Source organism: Gopherus evgoodei, chromosome 15, assembly GCF_007399415.2.
Source record: "Gopherus evgoodei ecotype Sinaloan lineage chromosome 15, rGopEvg1_v1.p, whole genome shotgun sequence".
Lineage (NCBI taxonomy): Eukaryota > Metazoa > Chordata > Testudines > Testudinidae > Gopherus > Gopherus evgoodei.
Genome location: NC_044336.1, coordinates 27,743,797 through 27,771,453, shown reverse-complemented (window position 1 = coordinate 27,771,453; position 27,657 = coordinate 27,743,797). Strand labels below are relative to the sequence as shown.

Genomic DNA, 27,657 nt, shown 5'->3' with positions numbered 1-27,657 from the left:
AAGTTGCTTGAGGAGTGATGTTCTGTGGTCAGATTTCTTGGTACATGAAAAGGAGTGGGCAGTAGCATTATTCTTCATATCCAAGAATCTGGAAAGCTGGGACTTGAGGTGTCCAGATAGAAGGGATTGCAATTGTCAGGGTGAGAGTGGACAAATGCACTAGTGACAGTCAAAGCTGTGGCAAACAGAGACGTGGTTTGGTGGTGGGCAGATTGCAGAGAGCAGGAGATGAGGGAAAGAGAAATATGTCAGGGTCAAGAATGATGCAGAGCAACATAGGAGGTATGAGAGTTTTTTGAGGGTGCTGCTTCATCAGAAGTGGTCTTGCTGTATTTCATGGGAGCAATATTTTGCATCCAAAATGTGTGTATATAATTGCTGGTGTGTAATCCAAGGTTACATCCCAGACTGTTTCCCATCAGACAGTGACTAGTTAGGTTACAGGAGTGTCTTCTCTGTCACTACCTGGCTAAAGAACACTTCTTATTCCTAATTTTTATCTTTGTATGTGATGTTCACTTTGCTCAGAGAATACTATGTATTGGCCTTCATATCTGGCCAGATGGGGAGGAGTTTGCACTGAAACTGATATTAATGCCATTCATGGAGTTGGCTACAAATAAGCACACAAACAAACTGCTGTTGGCTCTCATGCATTCATTTTTTTTAAATTACACAAATATTTAAATAGTATTTTAACTTTATTTTCTCTGTCATTACAGTCAGGTGAATCTTGGAGAGGGTGTCACAGTGTATTTCCATGCAATATTGTCTAAAGACTTTAAGCTAGATCCTAATCAGCATAAAGTGTTCATCAGGGCACAAGGCATTTCTGGATATTTGAATTGGAAGGATAACATCTGTGAATTGACCTGCACAAAGTAAGTACTTTTCTGTAAGTTCCAGCACTGCTTAATTTTAATTCAGGCCTCTTATTTGAACTACCTGCCTCACAATAACAAGAAAGCAAGAGACATAGATGTGGTATTTTGTCTCTGCCCTGGCTGTTGTAATTTTTCTTCTGCAACCCTGTTTGGACTAGGAAAAAAGGTACTTAGCTAATTTCACTTTTAAACTGTGGCACCCCTTCACACTTAGTATAGAGACACTTTTAACATCTTCACAGTCATGTTAGTTGGTGTTAAACTGTGTCTACACTTGATGGGGATGTTTCAAGTCACATTAGCTGAATCACATTTGCTAACTTGATTTACAAAAAATGTCTTTTTTCGTAGTCTAGAAAGGGCCTGTGATCTGTTATCTGAAATAGGGCTTGGCTACATTCAAGCAGGATAATAACAGGGCCTTGTCTCTTAAAATGTGGACCTAGGCTAATATTTCATTTAGTACTGTGGAAAGTGTGTGTTTTTCCCCTATGAACCTGCTGTGGTGGTGGTTTTATTTTCATGGACGTGGGGCCTTTGAGCATGGTGAGACCAAAACCATGTATATATCATTATTATGGAGACACTTTAGCTAAGGTTACCTTTTTAAATGGGCAATTTAAAATATTGGCTTTTCCCTAAAAAGTAGGTGGCCTGTCCATTTGGAATTTCAGTTAGTTAATTAGGTCCTTTGAATTTTCTAAGTAGTTTTTGTTCGGTTTCCCATAGAGCTGCCACCCTTCTGTCACCACCTTTTAACCATCCTCCTGCACACAAGTCTTGATCAAACTACCCTCTCACAACACAATCACCTAGTCGTCCCCACCCCCCATCCCTCTCCATCTATGACTACTAGTGTTAGAGAAAAATAATGTAGGGGTGAGCAGTGAAAGGAGCAGAGTTAAGGTTGCGGTATATGGTAATTGTGGTAATAAGTTGTGTTCTTGTGTGTTGAAGAGCTCATGATATATAATGTTAAGTGCTGTATCTTTTCAGTTTTTTGTAAATTTGTATATTGTGTGTGTGTGAGAGAGAGAGAACCCTAAGTACTTCAGAGTGATGTTTATTGTTTGCTTGTATGATCGTAGCTCCTAAGAGCCCTGGTTGGGGACCAGGACCCCAGTGTGCTAGATGTGCAACACAGAACAAAAACAGTCCCTGCCCCAGAGAGCTTGTATGTATGTGTGGGAGCCACAGTCAAGGAGGGAAAGAAACCAGCACCATAGAATGTAAAAGAAATATATTGATTATGGGTCAGTCCAGAAGTATTTGCAAGGCGAGTGAATATGTTTATATACCTAAAATAAATAATAATAATAGCCCACTATTGAGTGATCTGCATAAAACTGCACTGTGCTCTGACGATACTGAGGCCCCTATTTGGGAAAAGGGAGCAAATCTGAGCTGTCTGGTTGTTGCATTTAATTTCTGTTGCTGGGAACTGTGCATGTGCTCATTGTCTGAATTCAGAGTTGTGCCCTCCTCAGCCGTTTAGTTGGGTATTGGGGCAAAATATCAAACGTATAATGAAGAGGGGAATAATTTTAAGTCTTTCCTCTCTTTTTAAAAATTGGCAGTTGGGGAGGATAGCAAGTCCTAGAGCAACCAATGTCTGACTTGTCTATTGTCTGAGCTTGCTGCCCTTGTTAAGCTGCTTTGTATTGAACAGGGACCTGGGAGAGCATGGACTCCTGATTGAGGGTTGTGTGACTATTTCCAAGGACAACATGAATAAACCATTTCCCTATAAATATTTTATTTCACGTGGCAAGGATGGAGAATATGAATTAATTTACAAACCTTGCCTGGAAGGAGTGATTGTGAATCGCTTTTTATACATAGCCAATGATCTCAGCTCGGGAGGTAAGGTGGTTTCCACAGTGTGTGACTGTTTAGTCTTCATCATAATTATGCATGTTTAGATATGTCTTATTTGCCAGGCGATGCTGATGTTAATCAGCCTTATCAGTGACACCAGGCAAAAAACCCATATGAGAAAGCTTGGAGTATTGTGTAGAAATATGAAAGGACAGACTTGGATGAAATCATCTAGTGGGGTGGGGAGAGGGATAGCTCAGTGGTTTGAGCATTGGCCTGCTAAACCCAGGGTTGTGAGTTCAATCCTTGAGGGGGCCACTTAGGGATCTGGGGCAAAAATCAGTACTTGGTCCTGCTAGTGGAGGCAGGGGGCTGGACTCAATGACCTTTCAAGGTCCCTTCCAGTTCTAGGACATAGGATATCTCCATTAATTAATTTATTTATAAATCATTTCTCTTTAATTGCCTCTGATTCTCACATTTAACACATGTATATCTGTACCTATGTCGTATTTATTGAAACGTAATTGCTAGTCTGCTACAGCTGTTGAAGTGCCAACATTCCAATAAAAAGTTGTCACTCCAGATGTGACAGGCTTGATTCCTGGAAGAGCTTAGAATCTAAATGGCGATGTCAAAGAAAGGGTGGGAAGGGAAACACACACAGAGAGGGGAAGTGACCTGTGGCCAGGCTGGGAACAGAACTTAGTTAGGTCTCCTTCATCCAACTCCAGTGTCCTGTGCACTACCTGTCCTGTGCTGGTCTGCTACCAGGTATGTGAGGCAGCAGAGAAACTGAAACACCTGCTTCTTGTCTTTTATAAGTTAAATGTGTTTTGTTTTGTTTAAATTATTATTATTTTTTATTAGATTGGCACCAGTATGATGATATAGTATGTACTAGACCCCCTGATGGCTTGGTGAGACGCTTTAAGAGTTGGGTTGGATGGGATGATCGGAAGAAAAGTGTTGAGAGAGGGAAGCAGATAGCAGCAGAAATTATGCTAGAGACCATCTTCAGCATCCTTACCACATGGACTGACATCAACATGAAGAACTTTCTCAGCCAGTTGCATCAGTTTTACATGGTGACTGTGAAGCCAATGGTGTATGAGAACGAGCCGAAGGAATGGGCATTGCTAGAGTTTGGAGAAAAGCAGGTATTCTAATTACGTTTGACAGTGTATTGGGGAAGAGGTTGAAATTCAGTTATTAATATGCAATTTTAACTTTGCTGTTGAGATCCTTAGTCTGTTTTGCCTCCTCTGGCGGAAGTAATGGATAACTTTCTGTTGTGTGATGGGGTGAGTTGTTTCTATTTCCTGTTGCATGAAGTCCTACTCCCTGAACATTTGGCCTTAGTTACAGTATGAGGTTTAGTGCACCAATACTAGCTCACCAAACGGAGCCAGAGCATGGGGTGTGGTATTTGCTGGGATGGCTTTAACACTGTTGATGTTTAAATTATCATCACTGCTCACCTGAGTTAACACCACACTGAGATAAACCGTACGACTCCTATCTCAGAGCTGTTGTTCCAGGCTCTTTGTAGACTTGGACATCTCTGTGTCGATTACACTTGGCTCACGTTTGTGCGATCAGCTTTGCAACCATAACAGCTAGATACACTTTTTTTTTTTTAATTAAATTTTAAGGTCCTGGAGCACAAGATATTGGCTTCAGAGAGGTGCCAGTGTTGCATATAGACATTTCCTGAGTAAAAATATTGGTAAACATTTTATTTTAAGTCTTTACTACCATATCTCTCTTTGCACGGTACGTTTTCTCTGTGCTTATTTCTAGTCCAAGCCTGACCCACTCTGGGTTATGAGGATATTGTATCTCAAATTCTCACATCTGACTGAGCTAGATTGGACTGGATTCCTTCTGGACTCCATAATCTGCCACCAGGAGTCTTCATAGAAAACTTCACCATCTCTTTAGGGTTTAAAGCTCTCCCTCCACAGATCTTCCAGACAAGGAAGGTGGCTGGGGGGAGTCCAGGCTCTAACCAAGTACTTAACTTTCTTTTTCTGGTGAGTTAGGAAAGTGGTAGTTTTAAAATGACTTCTTACTTTTTTCTTCCACCATTCACCTGTCTTTGGGATCCCTTCCCCATCTGAGGCCTAATCCAAAAGCCACTTGAGTAAATGGAAAGAATCATTTATTTGAATGGAATTTGGGTCAAATCTGTATTCCCTTTTTATTCTTTTCCCCTGATGAAGGGGCTAGATGTGGGTGGCTTCCTTTAGAGCTTAGCAGTGCCCTTCCATTTTTTGTCAGAGGGAGGGTAGGTAGATAACATGCTGCCTGAGCTGCATTTTTTTTTAAATTAAATATGTACACTTATCCTAAAAGCAGACCAAAGCTTGAACGGTTTTTCCATGCCTAGTGAAGCAATATTTCAAGTCAAACTTGAGGGCCTGGTATTAAATGAGGATATTGATATAACAGGCATCAAAGAAACTTGGTGGAATGATGACAATCAATGGGACAAAATACATCAGGATACAAAGTATATAGGAACAATAGAGTAGGTTGTGCTCATGGGGGTGTTACACTATATGTGAGAAAGTAAAAATCTTAAACGAATCAAACTGTTCCATAGATTCTCTGTGGATAGAAATTCCATGGTTGAATAATCAGAGTAGAGCAACAGAAATATACGAGCGACCGCTTGACCAGAATGGAGACAATGGCTGTGAAATATCCAGGGAGATTAGAGGGGGCTACAAAAACAGAAAACCCAATAATAATGGGTTTATTATAATAGTCCCAGTCAATATGGAGATATGTCCCCAATACGTCTGTTAGTCTATAAGGTGCCACAGGACTCTTTGCTGTTTTTACAGATCCAGACTAACATGGCTACCCCCTGATACTAAAATTTCTAGACACTATTAATGTCTGCTTCTTAGAGCAGCTAGTCCTGGAACCCTCAAGGGGAGAGGCAATTCTTTATTTAGTCCTAAGTGGTACACAGGGTTTGGTCCAAGATTTGACTCTAACTGAACCGCTTGTAATAGCGAGCACATTGTAATTAAATTTAACATCCTTGTAGCGAGGGAAACACCAAAGAAACCCACCACAGTAGCATTTAACTTCAGAAAGGGGAGCTACACAAAAAAAGATGAAGTTAGTTAAATGGAAATTTAAAAGGAACAGTCACGAGTGAAATGCCTGCAGGCTGCATGGAAACTTTTAAAAAAACACCATAATAGAAGCTCAAACTATATGCATACCCCAAATGAAAAAAACAGTAAAAGGACCAAAAAAATGTCACCATGACTAAGCAACAAAGTGAAAGAGGAGCTTAGAGACAAAAATGCATCCTTTAAAAATTAGAAGTCAAATCTTGCTGAGGAAAATAGAAAGGAATATAAACTCTGACAAGTCAAGTGTAAAAATATAAATAAGCAGGCCAAAAAAGAATTTGAAGAGCACTAGGAAAAGATACTAAGGCCTGATCTATATTTCACAGTTAGGTTGACATAAGGCAGCTTACATCGACCTGATTATGTCAGTGTTCACACTACAGCCTTGTCTTGCCGGTGTAAGTGCCCTATTACACTGACATAACTCCACTTCCACGAGAGATGTAGGGCTTATGTTGGTGTAGTTTGGGTGACGTGGTGTCTGTGTTGACAAGGCAACCAACAACTGATCTGTCTATTTCACAGCTCCATGCTCCATGTTAGAGCCCAGCTGTCCCCAGCTCCCTACTCCCAGCTGAGCTACTGCCCAGAAGCTACCCGCTCAAGGAGTCGAGAAGCCTGGGCAACTGCCGGGAGCAGGGAGGTGAGAGCTGGGGAGGTGTGTATTTGGGGAGGTGCTGGGCTCCCGGTGGGCAACTTTGTGGAGAGCTTTCGGCACCCCACACTGTCCCTCTTCAGTCGGTGAGGATGCGCACCACCTACTCGAGGGTAGTGTGGACATCAGCCACCACAATAATTACTGCGGTGGCTGTAAATTGACCTAACATAGGTTGACTTAGGGCTGTAGTGTAGACATGCCCTAATGCTAACAGCAAAGTGTGTTTTAAGTACATCAGAAGCACGTGATCCAGTGGTTATAGTCTATTTGGACCTTTGGGAAGTCTTTAACAAGGTCCCACACCAAAGACACTTAAGCAAAATAAACAGTCATGGGATAAGAAGGAAGGTCCTCTCATGGATAGTAAATACCAAACACAGGGTAGGAATAAGAACATAGAATGGCCACACTGGGTCAGACCAAAGGTCCATCTAGCCCAGTGCCCTGCCTGCTGACAGTGGCCCATGCCAGGTGCGCCAGAGGGAATGAACAGAACAGAGAATCCTCAAGTGATCCATTCCCAGCTTCTGGCAAACAGAGGCTAAGGACACTATTGCTGCCCATCCTGGCTAATAGGTCCATCAATGGTTATCTTCTGTGAATTTATCTAGTTCTTTTTTTGAACCCTGTTTATAGTCTTGGTCTTCACAACATCCACTGACTAGGACTTCCACAGGTTTCTGTGCGTTGTGTGAAAAAAAACAACAACTTACTTGCAGCTGTATAACTGGGTTCAAAAAAGAATTTGATACATTCATGGAGCATAGGTCCATTAATGACTATTAGCTAAGATGATCAGGGATGCAACCCTATGTCTGGGTGTTCCTAAACCTCTGACTGCCAGAAACGTGGACTGGAAAACAGGGGATTGATCACTCAATAATTGCCCTGTTCTGTTCACTCCTTCTGAAGCATCTGGCACCGGCTACTGTTGAAAGACAGGATATGGGGTTAGAGTGACCATTGGTCTGACCCAGTGTGGCCATTCTTCTGTTCTGAGACATAGAAACTTTGAGTGGCGCCTTTAGGAGTGACAGACTCTGGAAGGCTCAGTTCTGGTGGTGTGGAAGATGGCTTTATCTAAGCGGTGTCACTTCGTCATCAATCTACAATGGTCGGGCATGATGAAAATCCAAACACTCCTTTCTAGCATCATACGCAGTAGTAAATAGACCTTTGCCCTGCAATAAGCCAGTCGTCATTAATACCATTGAATACCACTGTGGTAGCTATCTGAGGAATAGTGGGAAAGAGAGAGAAATGATCCCTTAAAAAAAAAAAAAAAAAGGTTGATCAGTGCAGTTGGATTGTGTGTTTTTTTTCCCCTTCTTTTTGTTTTAGGTGAAGGAGTTACTAGTGAAGTACTTGAGAAAAGTAGCTCGACCATTTCTTGATCAGAACAGTGCTAACGCTCCACCCAAGGATGTGACAGTGAAGAGCCGGTTGGGGCTGGGGCTGATCAGTGTTATACTGGGTGAACGCTATGCACTTCCAACAAACAAAGAGGACCTGAGTCGGGTATGCAGCCTCCTGTGTTTGGAGCAGAAGCCACAAGAAGTCCTACTCCATGAAATTAATCATAACAAGGAAGTGTTTTCAGTGGTTTTGTAGTAGGTATTTTATCAGTTTCAGGGTGTGTAAGGTGAGGGTGTGGCATTTAGTGGATGTGTGGAATGACTAAACTTATGAAAATGGTTGCCTCTGGTTAAAGATATTAACTGTGTATATTCTTCTTGCACTTTTCTTATCTGGATTGGATGGGACTGAAGTGTGCATCAGTCAGCAAGGTATGCAGAACAGTCATGCTGTGGTATCTTTAATAAAAACAAAAACTGGCGTGCTAAGTCCCTCAGAGTTTTTATAAATCCTCTCAATCAGCTTGGGGCTTTTTTGTGTGTGGAAGGTGTTTTGGGGGCGTGAGGAGGTTGGAGAGGAAGGATCTGAGATAACCACAATGGCATGCCCAACTCCCAAATCCACCCAGAGTTTGGTTGCAGAATGGAGGAAATTTGGCACAGACTAACATCGTTTTGCAGATGGCCTGAAGATGGTTTGGAAGTTTATTCTTTACCGTCTGATTAGGTTCTCAGGGGATGTTTTCTCCCTCTTCCCATTCCTCAGCAGTTGTTGTCTGTGAAAGTCCTTTGATGGTTAGTCGAAAAACTCATTTATTTCTTCTTAACTGCCTTCTGCAGAATGGTATACTCAGCCACTATCTGCAGACATTTCCATCTAAGGAGCCTGCTATCTCAGTGCCTTCAAGCTGGCATTTACTGCATGAGATGTTTCAAATACTTCCAGTGATCACAGACATGTAGTAAAACGTTGCCTCTGTTCTTCAGTTGTAATATTGGGACAGGAGGTGTCAGTTTCCACAGCTATAGTCCTATCAGCACATTTTGTGAAGCGAGAGACAAGGTTACAGCCTCTTTCCAGTCCTTCTCTTGTACGTCCCTTCTGAGGAGCTGGTTGCAAGTTGATGGAATAAAATGTCATTTGTGAATAGCAGAGGCGCTACCTGAGCAAGTTCATATTTTTACTTTTGTGCCCAAACCTGTGTGACAAACAAACATACCAGCCGTTCCTAACTGGGACGATCTCTTCTCCGTTCTAGCATGAAACAGTACCTGAGCCACTTGTGCCAGAGGTGCATCGATGAGCAAGTGGACCAGTGGGTGTGTGTCCTCCCCGTTCTGCACTTGGTCACTGCTTCCTTTCACCTTGATGAAGGCATGAGGGTGCAGAGTCACCTTGAATCTGAAGAGATCTGGGCAGGACTGGAAGGTTTTCCATTCATTGAGTTCAGGAAGAAACAGGAGGAGTCTTATAATAAGTGAGTTTTCCAGAATTACTTAGTTTTTGAAGTGCATTACCGCTGATGACGTCCCCTTTGCTTAAAACTGTTGGCGGCTTAGCTAAACGCTTTACTACGTCACCGTCAGTGGTTTGGGGGTATATGAATACATTTTTTATCTTATTAATGTTTTAGGCTGAAAGTCCATGAGTGCACTCTACCAAATGGGGACTATAGAAGAAGGCAGAGTATCTGCATTGCATGCATGCATTTAACTGAATGTTGTAAGCTTGGTGACTGATATCTAATAGTGCCTGTCTGGAGAAATCCTGATTTTAATTAGGTTCTTCTGTCAAGGTTGCTTTAAATCTCATGTGACTGAAACATAACCTATAAGATAGAAGTCTTAATTTCTCAGAGGATTTCTTTATCTTAGTGCTTAACTCGAGCATCACAAATGTACATTCTTAACAATTTCAGATACTTTTTGGTGAGTTCTAATTAAATAAAGACGCTTAAAAGAAAGAAAACTGTGTACGAGTCCTTTTGACATTTTGACATGTGTAAGATGTTGAATGTAACTGCAGTGCATGCTGGAATTGTGTGTTTTCTGGTGGGTTTTTTTTTTTTGTTTGTCTGGTTTTTTTCCAATGCTGCTAGCAAAAGCATGGTGTCTGACAGTGCATAATAGTGTAAAGAGGGAGCTGCTGCTGTGAGATCTCCAAGAAAGGGCAGGAGGAGCTGCACTCCATCCTGCCAAGGGGATGAAACAGGCACCATCCCTGTTAAATTGGGTGCCATAGCGGTCAATCCAGGCTCTGAGCAGACTTTCCCTGCTAGTGTGAAAAGTTAAATGCTGTTTAAAATTTATTTCATGTAAACCACTACTAGCCAGATTCTGTCTCCCCCTCCCTCCTTTGGGCCCTGTATGTTGCTCTAGTGCCATAAAGGAGTGAGAAGGGCCCCCAAGGAAATTCTTTGATGTGGGAGCAATATGGGTCTAATATATGAAGCCCAGGGCTGCAGTCCTTTTTCAGCTCCCAGCATAGGGGTATTCTAGAGTGGGAGTGGGGAATGGCTGGACCGTTCTGTGCTCCAGCAGTTCTGGGCTGTGTAGCAGCCCATAAGTATTCAGTAAGGCTGCCATAAGTTAGAGCAGCTTCTCAGGGTCCCAGCACAGAATGTGGCCCAAATATAAAAGTACCTGGTTTTGGAGAGCGTGTGGGGGTGTGGTATGTCCTTTTTATTCTCCCTGACATCAGGTTTGAATGCAGAAGGCACCAGAGTCCAAAGGAGATGTCTCTTTTTGTTTGTTTGCTGTGTGCCGTCCCAGTCTTCTGTATAATTCACAGCCATCATCCCCCCCTTTTTTTTTTCTTTCTGTTCAGCAGGGCCCTACTGCAGCTGATGAAAGGAAAGAAGCACTTGATGGAAGTAGATACAACACTGGTCAGGTCGTGGATCAGCTTGCTGCCTCTCGGGAACTTGGCAGAGTTTTTGACTGATTTATCTGTTGAGCTGTTGGACTGTCTTCTAGGAATTTATCACAGGTTGCAGGACACAAGGATTACATGGCGCAGTATGGAGGTTTGTCTTCTGACTATTTTAACCAAGTAATGGTAAAGTCAATGGCATCAGTGAGAGCTGGGTGCCTAACCTACTTAGGAGTTTTTGAAAATCTCATTAGGCAGCTATTTTCAACTTTTGGCACCTAAATATCTTTGAAAAATTGCCCCTAACTGCTTTATTGGGAGTCATTTCTGGGTTATATGGACTGGGACATAAAAGGGTCGGAGAAGATAATTTTCTTAGAGTATTGAATTTCCTCTCCAAGCCTTATGATTTGAATTGGATACTGAGAATCTAGCTAGAGTGTGGAACAAATCAGTTTTTGATATATTAGTCTGAATCTGTCTGAAAAAATGTTGACCTGTAGTTCAAATGGATATATGTTGCTCACTGCAAGATTGGTAATTTTTGCATTTGACATGCCACTTTTTGGTGTGTGTTTTTTTTATTTATTTATTCCATGTCAGTGCTGATTACAGTACATCTGTAGTCATATAAAACAGGACAGTGGATAAGATAGTGTAGAAAACATACATTTACAGATGTAAATGATGTGGTGTTTATACAAATCTATTTAGCCTTGGCAGAAATAATAATAATCTGGACCTGTATGGAGTTGCAAAATGACTGAGAATATGGCTGCAATTTGTGAATATTAATTTGCAGGATTTTTTTAAAATGATTGTTGCAGAAGCCAGCGAAGTTAGGGATAGTACCTAGATACAACTTTTCATTAGTAGCTCTCCGAATGCTTTGCAGGTGGGGAAACTGAGGCATGGAGAGGGGAAAATGATAAACGCTTTAGAAAACCTGACTTATGAGGAAAGTTGAAAAAACTGAGAGTGTTTAGCCTTGAGAAAAGAAGACTGAGGAACAACCTGATAATAGTCTTCCAATATATTAAGGGCTGTTCTAAAGAGGACAGTGCTCAATTGTTCTCCATGTCCACTGAAGGTAGGACAAGTAGTTTTGGCCTTAATCTGCAGCCAGGGAGATTTGGGTTAGCTATTAGGAAAAACTTGCTAACTATAAGGGCAATTGAGCTCTGGAACAGGCTCCTAAGGGAGGTTGTGGAGTCCCTGTCATTGGAAGCTTTTCAAACTAGGTTGGACAGACCCCTGTCAGGGATGGTCTCGGTGTTCTTGGTCCTGCCACAATGCAGGGGGCTGGACTTGATGACTTCTTGAGGTCCCTCCCCACTGTACATTTCTATGATTCTATTCTATGAAGTGACTTGTCCGAGGTCAGTCAGCAGGCCAGGGGCAGAACCAGCAGTAGAACTCAGGTCTCTGCAGTCCCAGTCCAGTGCTCTAACCTCTAGGCCATACTGCCTCAGGTTCATTCCTGCCCCTGCTTTATAATTCAGAGGAAAAGATGAAGTTTATTGTCACACATTTGAAAAGGTTAATTTACTAAATTTAAACTAAATTTACTTCTTCCTCCTGTTGGATTACCATATGAGGGTAATTCAAAAGTCAGGGGCCAACATTTTCAGAAGTGATGATTAATCTTGGGTGGCTCAGTGTTTGTATGCGAACATGAAAAACCTAAAGGGACCTGATTTGCAGAAAGTCATTTCTTGGAATGTTCTGAAAACCAGGCCCCTTCAAGATTTCTGAAATTGGGCACTAGTAATTTCTGAAAATCCCACCAGGATTTTTAATGTTATGTATTGTGTCTGTGATAATTTTGGATAAAATTAAGCCCTTAAACCTATATCTTTTCTGCATTTACAGTTGTCTAGGTCAATTTTAGGACAATTGCTAGTTCTGTGTTTTAATTTTTGTGTCTTTCTTTCCTAGATGATAGAGAAACTTTTCGAAGCACAGTTGCATGTACTGGATCGTAACCAGCACAGGTAAATGAAAGGCTTCAGTACACTGTTCTTAATGCCCAGTTCCCCTTTTGCCTTTGACACTGAAATATGCCTCGCCTTCAGTGTGAGGTTCTGTCTGGAACAGTTTAGCTCTCTTACCTAACTGTAAGTTGCCCATAAACTCCCCTGGTTCTTTTGATTTTTTTGGGTTTGTTTTTTTTAATTCTCCTTCTCTTTGATAACCTGAAATGATTTGAAATGCCCTTGTGCTTCTGAAATACTACACTGAGAAATTTGTTTCATTTCTTTATTCTCCTTAATTAGGATGCTGCAAGTGAACTCTTGGAAATCCTGCTTGCATATCTGCCTAAAACTTCATCAGATGATTTGCCTAAAAATGAAAGAGTTAAAATATTACAAGTTACCTGCTACTAATGCTGAGATCATTTCAAGGATTGTCAGATTAGAACCTTTGGATGTGAGTGCTAGATAAATAATATTTGTTGTTTAGAACAGATGTGGGACCATGGCTGTATTTTTCTATTGTTTTCTAAAGCTCATTTTGATGTAAATTCTCTCTACTAAAACAAACAAACAAACCTGTAATAAAACTACTTTCCAGAATGACACAAAACCACGTAATTACTTTGATTCTTCCGACCTTTTTAAAATAGTACCTATTCTTCTGAGAGCCGTCTACATAATTTGTTTTTAAAGTTTAAACTACTGTACGTAGGGTCTAGTTTTATACTTCTATAGCTTTTTTTCTCTAAAATGTCACTTTCTAAACTGCCTTTTGATCCATATCACTTCACGATCTATATCGATAGATAGATAGATAGATATAGGTATAGATAGATAAATAGAGAGAGAGATATAAAAAATAATATTTTATGTTGCTTTATGAGCCTTGGTTTCATTCTCCCAGTCTAGTTAGGGACATTGCAGAGGTAGTCTCGTAATGTGATTTTTTTCTTCACTTTTTCTCCCCATCCTATGCTGTCACCTAAGTTCCATCAGATCAAGGAAGGAGACCAGTGAGCACTCTTGAATGTGGATCTTCCAATCCTCTTCTCTCTTGTGCCCCACAAGCAACAGGGTGGTGCTTTAAAGAGTTTATATTTTAGGCCTATAATGCATTATGTTGAAACCAGTGGTATAATGCTCTGCTGCTTAGAACAGTTGTCTTTTCTTTCCTGTATAACAGGGTTCAAGAGATGAAACCATGCAGAAGACTCCAGTGATAGAAGTGTTCCAAAGAGCTCTGGCGGCCACCAGAAGCTGGTTTCGAGAGGTGTTAAAGCAGTATTTACTACGAGGACATACCCATTCGATTGTGACATTCAGTTTTCCTGACGAACTTACGGTTTGTGTTCTTTAATGTAGCACTTTGATACATCCCTCCCTGGATGACGCTTTGGGTTACATTGGTTAGTTACACCAACTTTTTGGTGGATGTGACTGTTGCATCATTGAGAGGTTATAGAGCAGTGGCATCCGAACTTTTCAGCCTGAGGGCTGACGATATGCTCTCAGAAATGTCAAGGGGCACCAATCAGCACATGGGGCCATATTCTCTGCCTTGGTGCACTCTGTTTGTGCTGCTCCAGGAAGCAAAAGCTACTCACAGTTAGCCCAGATGGGAATGCCTCTGGCATGGGGGAATTCTCTGGTCAAGAACCAGTGTGATCTGCTTCCTGTCTCTCTGCTGAAGAGGTGTGTCTGAGGCAGGGAGATGGAGTAGCTAGACTGTGTTATGGTGTCTAGGGAACACTTGTCAGCTGGCACAAGTTAAAGCAGCTCCCCACGCTGCCCTAACCGGAGCTGGGGCAGAGAATTGGGAAGTTGTAACTGGGTGCTGCTTTTCAGTTTCTCTCCTGGGTGGCTCTGTAGGAGAGGGCAGCCATGCTGGGTGCTCTCTTGCCTCCTGCAAAACCTTTCAAGCTCCTGTCTTGCTTTCTTGGGGCATCTCACAGCCTTTCAGGTGAACAAACAGAGCAAAAAGTTACAGCTCCCTGATTCTTTGCCCTTGAAAACAGTCAGCTTCAGCTTCAACAGGGAAGGGACAGCAGCTGTTCAGAGCATGCCTGGCTCCTGCCAGAGCTGTTCCTGCAGCTTCAGGAGACGTAGGCCCCCCTACCTCCTCCGTGTTGTGATGAGACTGACTCAGACCCTTACGTTTAAAAATGGTAGGATGCAGTTACGAGAGCATAGACTCAATTCATAATCAAATATAAATTTTCTTAAAGAGTTGCCTTTTAGGGCCACAGGTTGGACATTGCTGGTACAGAAGATGCGTGACCTTTTCTAATCCCTCTGATTTCTTTCCCGGATTGCTTTTAGTTTTAATTGCACTCTGTGCTCATTTTTATTTTTTAGGTATGGAGCCAGTTTGTGAGGATAAGCTTTCCTGATGAACGCTTCACTGAGGAGTGGAAGAAAACTTTACTTTCAGACATGGAAGGGAGAATTAAACAGGTACTAAGCGACTGGAGATTTCATTCATTACACATGCATGGTCCTAAAGGTCAAGGCATAATAGCTAGAACCTACTCAACCAACCCTTGCATATTGCTACTAGAACCTAAATGGACTTAAAACGTTCTGCTCTTTGCATTGGCCTGTTCGTATGACTATAACCACTTCCGTTATAAACAACATTTCTAAAGGGTCTATGAAACTGGGCATAAACTTTTGCTATGGTGTAGCCCTGATCTCTTGTATATTTCTGCTGTCTTATCTCTAGCAGTGGCTAGTAGCTGGTGGGTCAAAGGAAACTGGAAAATTTGGACAGACAAAAATATTTTACATCCCATTTTGACAGAATAAAATATTTAGCATCTACCATTATTATTTTATTTGTATAATGGTAGCACATGGGAGCCCTGTTGTGCTGGGCACTGAAAAGAGACATACCAGGAGGAAGAGGCAGTCCCTGCTCTGAAAAATTTACAATCTAAATAGGTAAAATCACTGCGCTAGGCAGGAAGTAATGGCTGCAGTTTTCTTTTACTCGTCATGGTGTTCTGAGAGCTCATGGTTAGAAATATATCTGTTAAGAGTAGTTTAAAAATAAGTGTTAATTACAAGGAACATTTCCAACCCACCTGTTGACCAACTTGCGTGACTCTGTGGGATAGGATGAGCTGGTTCCTGAGTTTAATATTAATTTTAAAACTCCAGAGAATTTACAGTCAGCATTTTGTGTGACTACTGACCATCAAAAGCTGTTCGTTCTTGTGAGCCAACCTTCCCACAAAACTGAAACTTGATTATTATCTTTTGTTTGGCCCTGTACTGTGGGGATCCTGAATGCTACTTTTCCACCAAGGGGCTCCTTCCTGCCAATCTTCAGAAATGTCAAGTTTTTAATTAAAAACTTTTATTTTTAAATTTCCATTTTTACACAGTGCAGCAGTGGTATTCTCAGCATGTGAATCTTGTGGATGCTTCACTGGAAAAACAGGCATTTTTCTCCCAAGCTCCTAAACACTTAAAGCTGTTGAGTTTTATGTGGAACTGATACATACCCAGAAACCTGCTTTGGAGGGATGGAAACAGATTTAATAATTAAATATCAGTATATAGTGAAAACGACCAAGTACTTCATCATCTCTCTGTCTTCATGCCACACCTCTGCTACTTGTCACATCTAGCCAATAGGAAATAGTGCAGTGCTGGTGGCTGAGTTTATTGGGAGCAGAGTAAATAAATAATAGAAAATTGACCTTTTCATCTTTTTTTTTTATTTATTATTTCCTCAAAATATTCCCATCCTTCTTCGTTTTTAGAGCACACATTTTTAAAATATGAAATCAGTGAGAAATATTGTCTGTTCTTTCCCAACAGGAACAACCAATTCGACAAATTGCAGCCTACTGCCATCACCACGAGAAATTTGAAACACTAGACCATTCCATTGGCAAATCTTTTGAAAACTGTGCCATGGAAGCAGTTAATGCTGCATGCCAGGTAATATATGTTCTCTCAAGTGGAAATCTCGGATACAGGTACACCTGAAAATCTCCTGAACGAATGACCTGCTAGCTGTCAGTGGTGTTGGTTGAGACCTGAATAAAATTGTACATTGAATTGATGTTTGAACAGTTGGTTTAGAAAAGCAAAATGTTGAGGAGAAATCAGGGATGTAAGGGATGTGTGTGAAAAGGGACCAAGGAAGAAATACTTTTAACCCCTTCACTGGTGTTTGCCATCACAGCCTCTTTGCCAGCCACTTGAAAGGCAACATACTTGGAATGTAAGTCAGCAAAGAAGGTGCTTTTTATCCCCTATATCCAGTATAACACTCAGCACCCAAATGATTCAGCTGGACTGTACGTTAGGCCCTGGAACCCTGCTAAATGACACAGCCCCTTAGGAATGTGTAAGGGGGACAAATGCAGTTTACTCAAATCCTTGTGCATCCCCCATCCCTTTGTGTCTTAAGCAGTCTGAGAGTAATCTGCTTGATCTGGTGTCTTCCTACAACCTGGACAAATTTGGCAAGCTTGTGTCAGCTATTATCACGAAATCATGGCCAAGCAGCAAGAGTGGGGAACCTATGGATGACTTTGATGAGGTTTTACATCATCTGCTTGTGTGGTCTGACATCAAACATCTTTTCAACTTCAATGGTACAGTTTTATGTGAAGTTCGTATTGAAGGACTGTGAAAGAGATGTTCCCACTCTTTTTTCCTCCATGGTACATAGCAGCAAATGGAAGGAGGACTGAGATTGAGTTGATATAATAAATCTTAATAGTTGAGATTGGATGTTGGAGAGCAAAAGTTAATGAACTGTCTAAATTTCATAGGAAAACCCTTTATGTGTAACCAGGAAGTATTCTATGTTAACCCCAGTGGAGTCTTCTCTGGGATTTGTACTGTAAGAGGGAATCACAGGGTCTATGGATAAAGGAAAATCTACTGTAGTTTAGGTTTTCTAACAGTGGGTTTGGGGAGGAGATGAAAAGTTGAGCCCTTATTGTAAATGAGAAGCGCACAAGACAATTGCTTCAGGTACTCAATTGGGGCTTTTATTTTCTCCCCAGGGATGTCATCCTAGGAATGAGGGTTGGATTTTTGCACTGTGCTGTGTGTCAGTGGAGGATGTGTCAAGATGTCTCAGTTTAGATCATGGGTATTTGTGGGTGACTACTCTTTAAAAAGGGTGGATGATGTATATCACTAGTATTGTGGTACTGGTGCAACACAACAAGATTACAGACTTTACAGTTAGGTCATGGTGAAATGAAGAGACATAAAGTGTTTCTTTTCCATATGGCAATAGTTTCCTCCTCTTTCCTAGTTCTGGGCTTTTGGAGGCAAGATTCAGGATTTAAATCCTTTGTTTCTCTGATAGGAGCAGGTGGGAAGATCCTGGAACAACTTACTGATGCCGCTAAGAAGTTAATGGCTGTGGCTGACTCTGTGTTCACAAACGTTGCTGAAAACCTCCTGAATGGACGTATCCTAGTAAAACATTTGGAGCTTATTATAAAGCACAAGAAACAGTTTATTTGCATATGGGAATTACGTAAGTGTACATGTCTGTGTTAAGGGGGGATGGGCTCTAGGCCTACTCTGATAATTCTGGAGGGTGTTTTATATGGTGCTCCCAACTCCATGTTGTCATTACTGATGTGCAGCAGCAGCATCACCTACTGAAGTGTATCATTTTTGGAGAAGATGAGTACTCTCCTTCTGCCCCACAGTATGGGATTTTCCTGGTGATTATTGACAATTGTCATTTCAGAGCATAAGCATCTCTCATCCCAAGAGATAAAAAAGCAGCAGAATGATCTGGAAAAAGTTCTAGTGTGGAGGAAGAAAGAAGTAGCCTCTCTAAAGAGAGAGAGAAATTGGATAGGAACCCTTCTGGATATGTGCAGGAAGGTGCAGGCATTTATAAAAGGTACGTTCTTTTGGGGACCACTTTGAAGTAAGATCTTTGAGGGTTTTCAGTATAGCTGATTTTGTTCAGTAATTACTGGATTGAACAAAAAGTTGGGAATGAGACTAGAAACAATTGGAGAGAGAGGAGTCTGAAAAAAGTCAGGGAAGAAACTTGCAATAGGGAGAGCAGGAGAAGAAGTGTTTGTGTACTTCATGTTACTAAGTGATTGATACCTCTAGGGATCTAAGAGGTTGATGTTTTGTGGTACTGAATCATTCAATGTCTGGTCAAGAGAGCTGGACTATGAGAATAGGGTAAAAAGTTGCAAACTGATGTTTGACTTTCTTTGTTTAAAGTGGATATTGTTGAAATTGAGGAGAAGTATCACGAAAATCTGGATTCAAAAGAACTGGCTGAAATTGTGGATGTGAGGCAGCTGAACTTTCCCATGGAGGGCACCCTAGAAACATATTACAACCTGAGCCCAGAATTGAAGAAGGTGGCTCAGATAATGCACACGTACAAGGACAGTCACATCTTCCAACTCTGCTGGGAGAGGGAAGCCCAAATGATGGTGGAGGAAGATGAGGATTCAGAAGAGCAGGTTATTCCTATACTGGAGCTTGATGATTTATTCTCTCCTTGTTACCGTGAATATAGAAGACTGTATAATGATCTGAAATCTGGAAAGCTCACATTTGCTGAGGTAGATACTATATTCAAGGATTTTACAAGCCATTATGAGCAGATCAGCACTGACCTTCAGATCATGTGCAAGCTGGACCCAGTAGACAACAGAGAATGGATAGGACAACGGCTTCAGCAAATCCAGCAGTACCATGAACTGCACTTAGCTTTCGACTCTGCTAAGGTCATTGCCAAGGTCAAAGAGGGCTTAAACCTCTCCGGTGACTTCAGAATCCTACAAATGTTGTTGAACTTTGTGAGTATTTCACTTTAAACCAACCGCTCTTCAGACACTGCTTAGGAAGACATTGTAAATCTGAACCCTGTTGTAAGTCTTTCTCTGTCTGGCAGGATTAACGTTTGGCTCCAAACAGCTTTACTGAGGCCATGCATTGTGCAGTCTCCTTTTAAAATAATAATTAATAGTATAATGCTTTGCATAGATCTCAAAGCACTTTACAAAGATGACTAAGCATTATTATCCCATTTACAGATCAGGTAGGTGAGGTGCACAGAGGTGAAATGACTTGCTCAAAGTAACACAGTGGTTCAGTGGCAGAGTAACTCAAGTCTGTGGACTCTCAGCCCTGGCGGCTATGGTCTAGCTGATGGAACTCACACACTGATTAATATCTGATGCTTCTGTTTCAGGTGTGGGAGAGGGATTCCTCCTTCATTTTCCCCCACCAGGAGGAAGTTATAATGGCCGTTATTAAATTGTGGATTCTTTTTGATCCATTTGCACCATTTGCTTTGCAGACGGACACTTTTGAATCCTTTAAGAAAGAAAAACTGGACTCCATCAGCCCTGCTCTGATGCGTGCTAAGGAATGGCTGCAGGGGATCACTGAGCCCCGTCGTAGGTGCCTTGAGGAACTCGCACTCCGGAAGGACTTCATCAGCTGGGTGAAAGAGGCTCTGGAAGGTAAAATAAATGTGCCTTTTCCTGCCCAATTTCCAAAAGCAAACAGTAGGAAGACAAGTGATATAGGGGTGATGCCATCTTCTTGGGATTTGAGAAGGTCCTGACCCATCTGGTAACCATATGAAACTGAGGTAGAACTGACCTATCTCATACTGACAGGTATGAGCATCTCTTATGTATGTGGGTTTGCAAAGTGCTGTGCAATGGCCCTCAGAAGATAGAACACACTTTGATATTATTAGATGGATTTGATGAATGCTGGTACCCTGTCTGACACCTGCTGTTTGATACCACTACTAGTTATCAGAGATGATAATGCTGATAAACTTGAGAGAACAAAGACCGTTGCTCTTATTTAACAATAACAGGAGTGGCCTCACTGATTCTGTCAGTCAGGCCAGGTACTTATCCCTTCCCTCCCCCCATAAGTAGAGAGCTTTGTTTCCTTCCCTGCTGTTCCTCCACTCCACAGTTTACTCCTGTTAGAAAAGAAAGGACCAAGGATGTGAGTAATGTGGAGGGGTCACCCAGTGAAGCTGTCAGGAGTAACCAGAAAGTGGAGAGGTCTGCACTGAAATGCTTCTAGGGGGTGACTTTAGACTCTGTGGTTTAAGCATGCTGGCATCTTGTTGCAGAATGAGATTAAACAAAATGGTGTTGAACCCCATTGTCCATTTCCCTAAGATATCAATGAGCTGAAGGTGTTTGTGGACCTGGCCTCCATCTCAGCGGGGGAGAATGACATGGATGTGGATCGTGTGGCTTGTTTCCACGATGCTGTGCTAGGCTACTCCTCCCTGCTGTATGAGCTGAAGCGGGAGTCGGGGTTCGAGGAGTTCATGCAGTGCTTGAAGAAGTTGTGGAAAGCCCTGGAAAGTGATAAGACCCTGCCCAAGAAACTGGTAAATCCCGCAGTACTGATCTCTCAGTTCATCTTATTACCCTCCAGCTTTTATAATACAGCTGGGGGATCGATGTACAGCCAGCCATTCTTATGGGCAGTATATGGGGATGTAGGTGCAGCTCTTTTAAATACCTTTTATGTTTCTAATTTTAATCAACTGAAGCACAGCGATCCTGAGCCTAAGCTGCTGCTGCTGCTGTATGCTAATTCATCCGTGTACCTATGTACACCAAGAGGCTTTAGAGCAGCGCAGGCTCTTACCTACCGTATGAGCTGCTGTTGATAAGATTTGATATTCTTTGGGCTGTGATGTAGTCAAGCCTCTTAACAGTCTGCTCATTGTGTGTCCCTGGATGTCAGCCTTTAAACACTCTGGCACCTACATGTTACTGGGGGATCGTTCCATGACTGGCAACAACTCCCTTCTCCGTTGCTGGCAGTTCTGTCTCTCATGACCTCTGTTGTACGTGCTAGTGTTTAGGATGATCTCACTGTGTGAACTGGCAGACAAAGTGAAGTAATGAATGGGAGTAATCTGAATTATAGCTTCCCTCTTCTCCCCATAGCAAGATTCTGCTCGACACTTGGAATGGTTAAAAACAGTGAAAGAGAGCCATGGATCCGTGGAACTGTCATCTTTATCGCTAGCAACTACAATCAACAGCAAAGGAATATATGTCATCAGGGCACCGCCAGAGGGCCAGAAGGTGAGACTTCGCTCACCTGCCTGCAGGGTGCACTGTCCAAGGTCTTTTTGCCCCATCCGTCTGTCTGTCCATTTGTCCTGACTGGCTAGCTTTACAGTGCTAGCAAAGAGCACTAATCCTGTAATAAGAGTCCAGCTATCTGGAACAGTATTGAAAGAGGTTTCGTTTTGTCTCCAATTCCACTTAAACTGTTTCTGGTGCCAGTTCAGCGAGACCTATTGTGAGAAAACTACTTCCAGCAACAGTTCAATTCGATCATGTAGCAAGGGTTATTGTGTGACAGTAGAAGCAGCAGACAGATCATGTGGGGAGGCCAAAGGCTTTTCCTATTGAGTCTACCCTGTGATGACAGTTTTCTGCTGCTGTCCTTAGCTGCTGATCTCTAACACCTAATGCTTTGTTTCCTAGGTAATTGTAGCTCTTCCACTCCCTTGTCCAGTCTCTTTTTTAGGGTTGGCACTGACCTCTGCTTATTGTTGGCCCCATCTGCCCTCTCTGTTCCTAGTTACAGGTGACAAGACAGGAAAGCTCTCCAAAGCTGTCCATGAGCATTGTATAAACCAGGGAAGATGAAGATAAAATGTGTCTGCGCTAATGATTTGTGTTCCCTGGCAGGTTTCTCTGGACACTGTCCTGCTCCTCAGCCTCCCGGAAAGCCATGGTGACAGTGAAGAGATGCGACAGTACTCCCTGGAGGAGCTCCAGGAGCTGCTGAACAAGCTGATGCTGATGTCAGGAAAGGGAGACCAGGGCATGGAGGTGGAGAAATTTTCTGAGGTCAGGTTTCAATAGCTACTTTCCATGTTCAAGGTGTTTCCTGCTCTTCTAGGGCTGGGGGTAGACTGTAAGCTTATCACGTCAGTTTTAAAACAGTCAATTAACATTAAAAATTGCAGAGGTGGGACTTACTGCTTCAGGGATTAACAGCGGGATATGAAACCTTTCTCCTCCTCCATTTTTCCTATTTGAATGTGGACCAGGTTGGTGTTTGAATCAGGGGTGTTCTCCCCCTTTCTCCAGCCTGCGTTGAGTGAGTTGTCTGGTCTCATTCCAACCTGTAGCAAATAGCTGTCCACATAACATCTGATCACTTTGTTGCCTGTCCCAGCAGAGTGGTCAAGGTTTGAATGGGACCATGGAGACTGAATTCCTTTCTGGTTCCCAGCGGTAATCCCCGCAGGACAGCTGTGAGCCCCATTAGGACCTTCAGTTTCCAGGATTGTCAATCCAGGCACCTTTCACTAGTTCCCAGACTCTGTCCCTTTCCCTTGTAATTAAAGATAGCGGTGTCATTTTCACAGCTGGGAAGAAGCACCTTAGCCTCAACAGTCCCTGTAAAATCTGTTTCTCGCTGTTTTTTGTTGTCCCCCGCACAGGTGTTTTCTAATGTCCAGAGACTTGCGCTGTCCTTTATAGACCTTTATTCAGCTGGGAACATGCTCTTCCGATCCTGGATTGCCCACGTGTACTGCTCACCCATGAGTGAGGTGTGCATTAGCATGAACTTCCGTTTGAAACTTGTCCAAGAGCTTTCTGGAACAGGAGACATGATGGCAATGCTCCTGGACCTCTGCAGGGAAATGGAGAAGTTCCTAGAGAAATGGAAATGCTTCATGTCTGAGAAGCGATCTCAGTATTTTTACCTGAATTACTACACCTCTGAGCAGTTGGTTTCCCTGTGCAGAGAACTTGGAATGCTGCAGCCCAGTGAGAATGCCTTAATGATGCTCTCATTCATAAAACACAACTGCACCAGACAAGATGTGCGTATGGCCTCCAAGCACGTGGTGTCTGACAGATCAAGAAAGAATATTTCTAACTTGCCAGAGCTGCTGTGCCACGAGAGAGACCTGACAGCACAGCTGCAGCAGGTCTGGGACTTGTACATAGCGTACATGAGCTCATTCCTTCCGGGCTGTTGGGATATCGATACCCTTGGCAGCTGTTTGGCCAGTCTGGCTGATTTGGAGAAGGAAAGAGTCACTCGAGTTCTCCCACGAGGCCTGCACGTTGGCAGGCCCAACCTTGTCATCTGCCCTCGCTCCGACGTGCTGGCTTCAGCACTGGCCATCTACATGAATAGTCCACGCCAGGCCCTGCCCACTTACGCTGAGGTGCTCTTGTGTACCCCAGAGACGGACGTTGAGCAAGTGGGGCTCTTCCTGCGGCGGTGCCTCACGCCAAGGTGCAAAGGGGAGAAGATTTACACCATGCTCTATGCAGATGAGCTGAGCTATGATGTCAGTTACAGGCTGGAGAAGCTGTTCCAGAGCCTGTGCAGGCAGCTGCACCAGGACAACTACCGCCTAGTGATCCTGTGTGACTGCGAGAGAGAGCACAGCTACATCCCTTCCGTCTTCAGCCAGTACAAAGTGCACATGATCCCCCAGGAGCCACTACGGGACATCCAGACGTATCTTAGGAACCATTACAGAGTCACACAGCCTGCAGGGTCAGCAGCTTCTGTGTTCAATGACAACATGTGTGTTGGGATCGTGTCCTCTAAAAGAGCTGGAGTAGGTAAGGTGCCCTAGGCCAGTGGTTCCTAACCAGGGGTCCGGGGCCCCCTGCAGGGTCGCGAGCAGGTTTCAGGGGGTCTGCCAGGCAGCGCCAGCATTAGACTCGCCGGGGGCTAGGGTAGAAAGCCAAAATCCCACTGCATGAGGCTGAAGACTGGGGCCCTGAGCCCTGTCACTCAGGGCTGAAGCAGAAGCCTGAGCAGCTTAGCTTCACGGGGTGCCCCAGGCAGTTGCCCTGCTTGCTACCCTCTAATGCCAGTCCTTGCTTTTATATGCAGAAAACCAGTAGTTTTGGCACAGGTGGGCCATGGAGTTTTTATAGCCTGTTGAAGTGGAACTCAAAAAGAAAAAGGTTGAGAAGGCCCGCCCTAGGCCACAGAGAGTCTGCTGTTGTGAAATGCTGAAACTAAAACGTGCAGTCAGGCAAATAAATGTGGTGTGTGTATCTGGATGAGTGTGCAGTTTTAGAGCCTGATCCAGAACACAACAGCTGAGAGACTGTGGGGCTGTCACTGAGACAAGGTGGAGAGCTGATAGCTATTGGACCAGCTTCCACTGGTGAGAGAGACAAGCTTTCGAACTTACACTGAGCTCTTTCTTTAGGTCTTTCTTTCAGACTTTTGCTGTCATTCTAAAATCTTCTATGACCTTTTGCTTTGAAACCAGTATGTTTGTGACTTCTGGGTCCTGACCCCTCTCCCAGTAGGGCACCAGTCGGCTTTGCTTTTCTGCATGTACTACAACCAGTTCAGACTTGTACCTAGGCCTCGTCAGAGGGCTCCTGTACTTCCACACGCCCTCCGGAACTTCTGCCTTGGCAGTGCCCTACCCGAGAGAAACCGATTTAGGATCGGAATGGAAAGCTCCTGCATTCCTCTGAGGAAGTGATCAGAGCCTAGTGGACAAATTTATATTCGTAGATAAAAACTGGAAACCCAGGGCAGCTCTTTCAGTAGTTACAGCCATGGCTTCACTTGTGGAAGACCTGGGCCTAGATTTCCTGCTCCACTCCTGTCCCTTCATATTGGTGCAGGGGGCTCAAAAGGGGCTGGCAGGCACCAGGTACAGTGCCGTTAGGAAGCATGGAATGGGTGGAGAGCTGGGATAGCCATCTGCAACTCTAGGTGCCCCGCAGCACCCGTGGCGAGGGCTGCACTCTGGCATTCCTTCTATGGCCCCTTGTGGCTGTAGCCAGCTGGGGTAGATTAGAAGAGAGGTTGACAACCTTTGGCATGCGGCCCATCAGGGTAATCTGCTGGAGGGCTGCAAGACAATTTTTTTATGTTGACTGTCCGCAGGCACGGCCTCTGCAGCTCCTAGTGGCCACGGTTCGCCGTTCCCATTCAATGGGAGCTGCAGGAAGAGACGCGGGTTGCCCTGATGGGCTGCGTGCCGAAGGTTGCTGACCTCTGGATTAGTACAACCTCCACGTTCTCATATCTGGCTGGGGCTGACATGGAACCAGCCAGGAAGCTAAGAACTGCAACCAACTCCCTCTGGGCTCCCTTTCCCTTAGCTCGCCCAATGGAACCTGAGTGCAGCTGAGTCAATGGCCATTTGATTTGTACCCCAAAAAGGGGGTTTTATGTCCAAAAGCCTATAGGAGAGGAAGCTTGAGGACACTTGACATAGATATTTGGAAGCCTGCCTGCCAGCTACCTGTCTTACCTGAGATTATGACTTTTAGAAACAGCCCCATGTAACAGAAAATAGTTTATGAGAGTCCTAAAGAAAAGATCATGAATAGCAACATCTCTCTCACCAGACTTCTCAATGGAATCCAGCAAATTTGGGCAAAGGCATCGTTCAGTGGCAGGAGACAGCTTCAGCTCAGTTCCTGAGCCACCAACAACCACTCCAAGCAAATTCAGGCCTTTCCTCCTCTCAGAATAGATCCTTAGTAAAATAATCAAGGGGCAGACTGGATTTAGGAAGCAGCTGTCCACTATTTTCCAATATGGCAGTCCACCGTTTTTCTATATATTTTTGTTTTCTAGCTCTCACTTACAATGAATGTGTCCCCCTTTTTAAAACAATCACAGGAAAATCTCTGTATGTGAAGAGGCTACATGAAAAACTGAAGACAAAACTACATGATACTAGCGTGCCTCTAAAAACCATCAGGCTGATTGAACCGCACGTGGATGAAGGCAAAGTGCTGAGATCCCTCCTGTCCTTCCTGCACTTGCAGTACCAGCAAAAACCCATGATATTCCATTTTGATATCACGTCATCAGTGAGTACCAGCAAAAACGCATGATATTCCATTTTGATATCATCTCATCACAGCTTCACCTATCTTGAATGGTATCCAATATCTTTCCTTTGAAAGTTTCCTGTCTTTTCTAAGTGAGATATTTTATTAGGAGAGGTTATTTCCAACCAAAACAGTTAAGCTTAAATATGAGGGAAAATATAGGCTTGGAAAGATTAGATTTTGACTGGTAAATTGTGGGTAAATGTCTATTTCCCCGTACAGACACTCAAACTGATGAAGAAATATTTCTACAGTAATAATCAGAATTTACAGATGGGCAAAGTAAGGAAACGGCTGCTTGAGAACCTCTTAGAGTCAAAATCCAGTGATTTAGACTTTGGAACTAGGCTTGTTACCAATGGATTAGCAAACAAACAGTAACACCAAGTATGATTTGTTGATTTAAGGTTGTTTACTTTGTATATGTTGACAGTTTTTTTGCTTTAAGGGTTTAAAAAGTTTTAGCTTTTTGAATCTCAACTCTCATAAATGTTTGACACCCCTCCACCCGCCCCATAGTTTCCTGCATCTGTGAAAATTACCCCTGATAAAAATATAAAAAAATATTAAATACAAACATTGATGGTGGGTGTGGGTGTGGGTGTGTGTCTCTATATCAAATTTTGCCTAACCTAGAAATTTCTTACTCTGCATTCTTCGTGTAATGTGTCTCTTTCTGGTATTCATTTAGGTCCAGAGTAGAATTTCAGAGTTTCTTTTCAAGCTGTTAGTTTTACAGTATCTGACAGACACTGATGGGAAAATGTGGCTACGTCAGCAGTGCCATTTGTATGTCGTTGAAATTCTTGACGTACCTCCAGCACCTAAGAAACCATCAAGATTTGTATGTATCTGTAAATTCTCTACACTTGTCACTGGTCTTCGTGTGTTTTTGTGTTACTTGTATTTATTATGCGATATATTCTATGTAGTGATGTAATGTAGACACTTCATATTTTAATGTATTGGAATGCACTGTGTGTCTTCAGTACAAAGTCCTATTATAAATGTTCCTGCTTTACATCACAAGCAGACAGTAAATCAAGGCTGCAACGATTTCCTTAATTT

General features: G+C 42.9%; 1 protein-coding gene across 4 annotated transcripts in view; it reads left to right on the top strand.

Moving 5' to 3' along the window:
- RNF213 (ring finger protein 213) overlaps positions 1-27,657 on the top strand; it is a 91,411-nt gene that overhangs the window by 18,893 nt on the left and 44,861 nt on the right. The window contains exons 7-29 of one of the 4 annotated variants that reach the window (XM_030534253.1): positions 723-881; positions 2,554-2,747; positions 3,573-3,862; positions 7,857-8,125; positions 8,285-8,302; positions 9,130-9,348; positions 10,698-10,896; positions 12,681-12,736; positions 13,019-13,172; positions 13,902-14,060; positions 15,074-15,172; positions 16,544-16,666; positions 17,142-17,328; positions 18,057-18,230; positions 18,450-18,608; positions 18,947-19,533; positions 20,037-20,202; positions 20,887-21,104; positions 21,673-21,813; positions 22,429-22,590; positions 23,190-24,333; positions 26,375-26,568; positions 27,281-27,433. In XM_030534253.1, coding sequence (XP_030390113.1) covers positions 723-881; positions 2,554-2,747; positions 3,573-3,862; positions 7,857-8,125; positions 8,285-8,302; positions 9,130-9,348; positions 10,698-10,896; positions 12,681-12,736; positions 13,019-13,172; positions 13,902-14,060; positions 15,074-15,172; positions 16,544-16,666; positions 17,142-17,328; positions 18,057-18,230; positions 18,450-18,608; positions 18,947-19,533; positions 20,037-20,202; positions 20,887-21,104; positions 21,673-21,813; positions 22,429-22,590; positions 23,190-24,333; positions 26,375-26,568; positions 27,281-27,433 — 5,224 coding nt within the window. Of the gene's footprint in view, positions 1-722; positions 882-2,553; positions 2,748-3,572; positions 3,863-7,856; positions 8,130-8,284; positions 8,303-9,129; positions 9,349-10,697; positions 10,897-12,680; positions 12,737-13,018; positions 13,173-13,901; positions 14,061-15,073; positions 15,173-16,543; positions 16,667-17,141; positions 17,329-18,056; positions 18,231-18,449; positions 18,609-18,946; positions 19,534-20,036; positions 20,203-20,886; positions 21,105-21,672; positions 21,814-22,428; positions 22,591-23,189; positions 24,334-26,374; positions 26,569-27,280; positions 27,434-27,657 lie in introns of those variants that run through there. The other 3 variants (XM_030534254.1, XM_030534256.1, XM_030534255.1) reach the window with 3 other exon arrangements.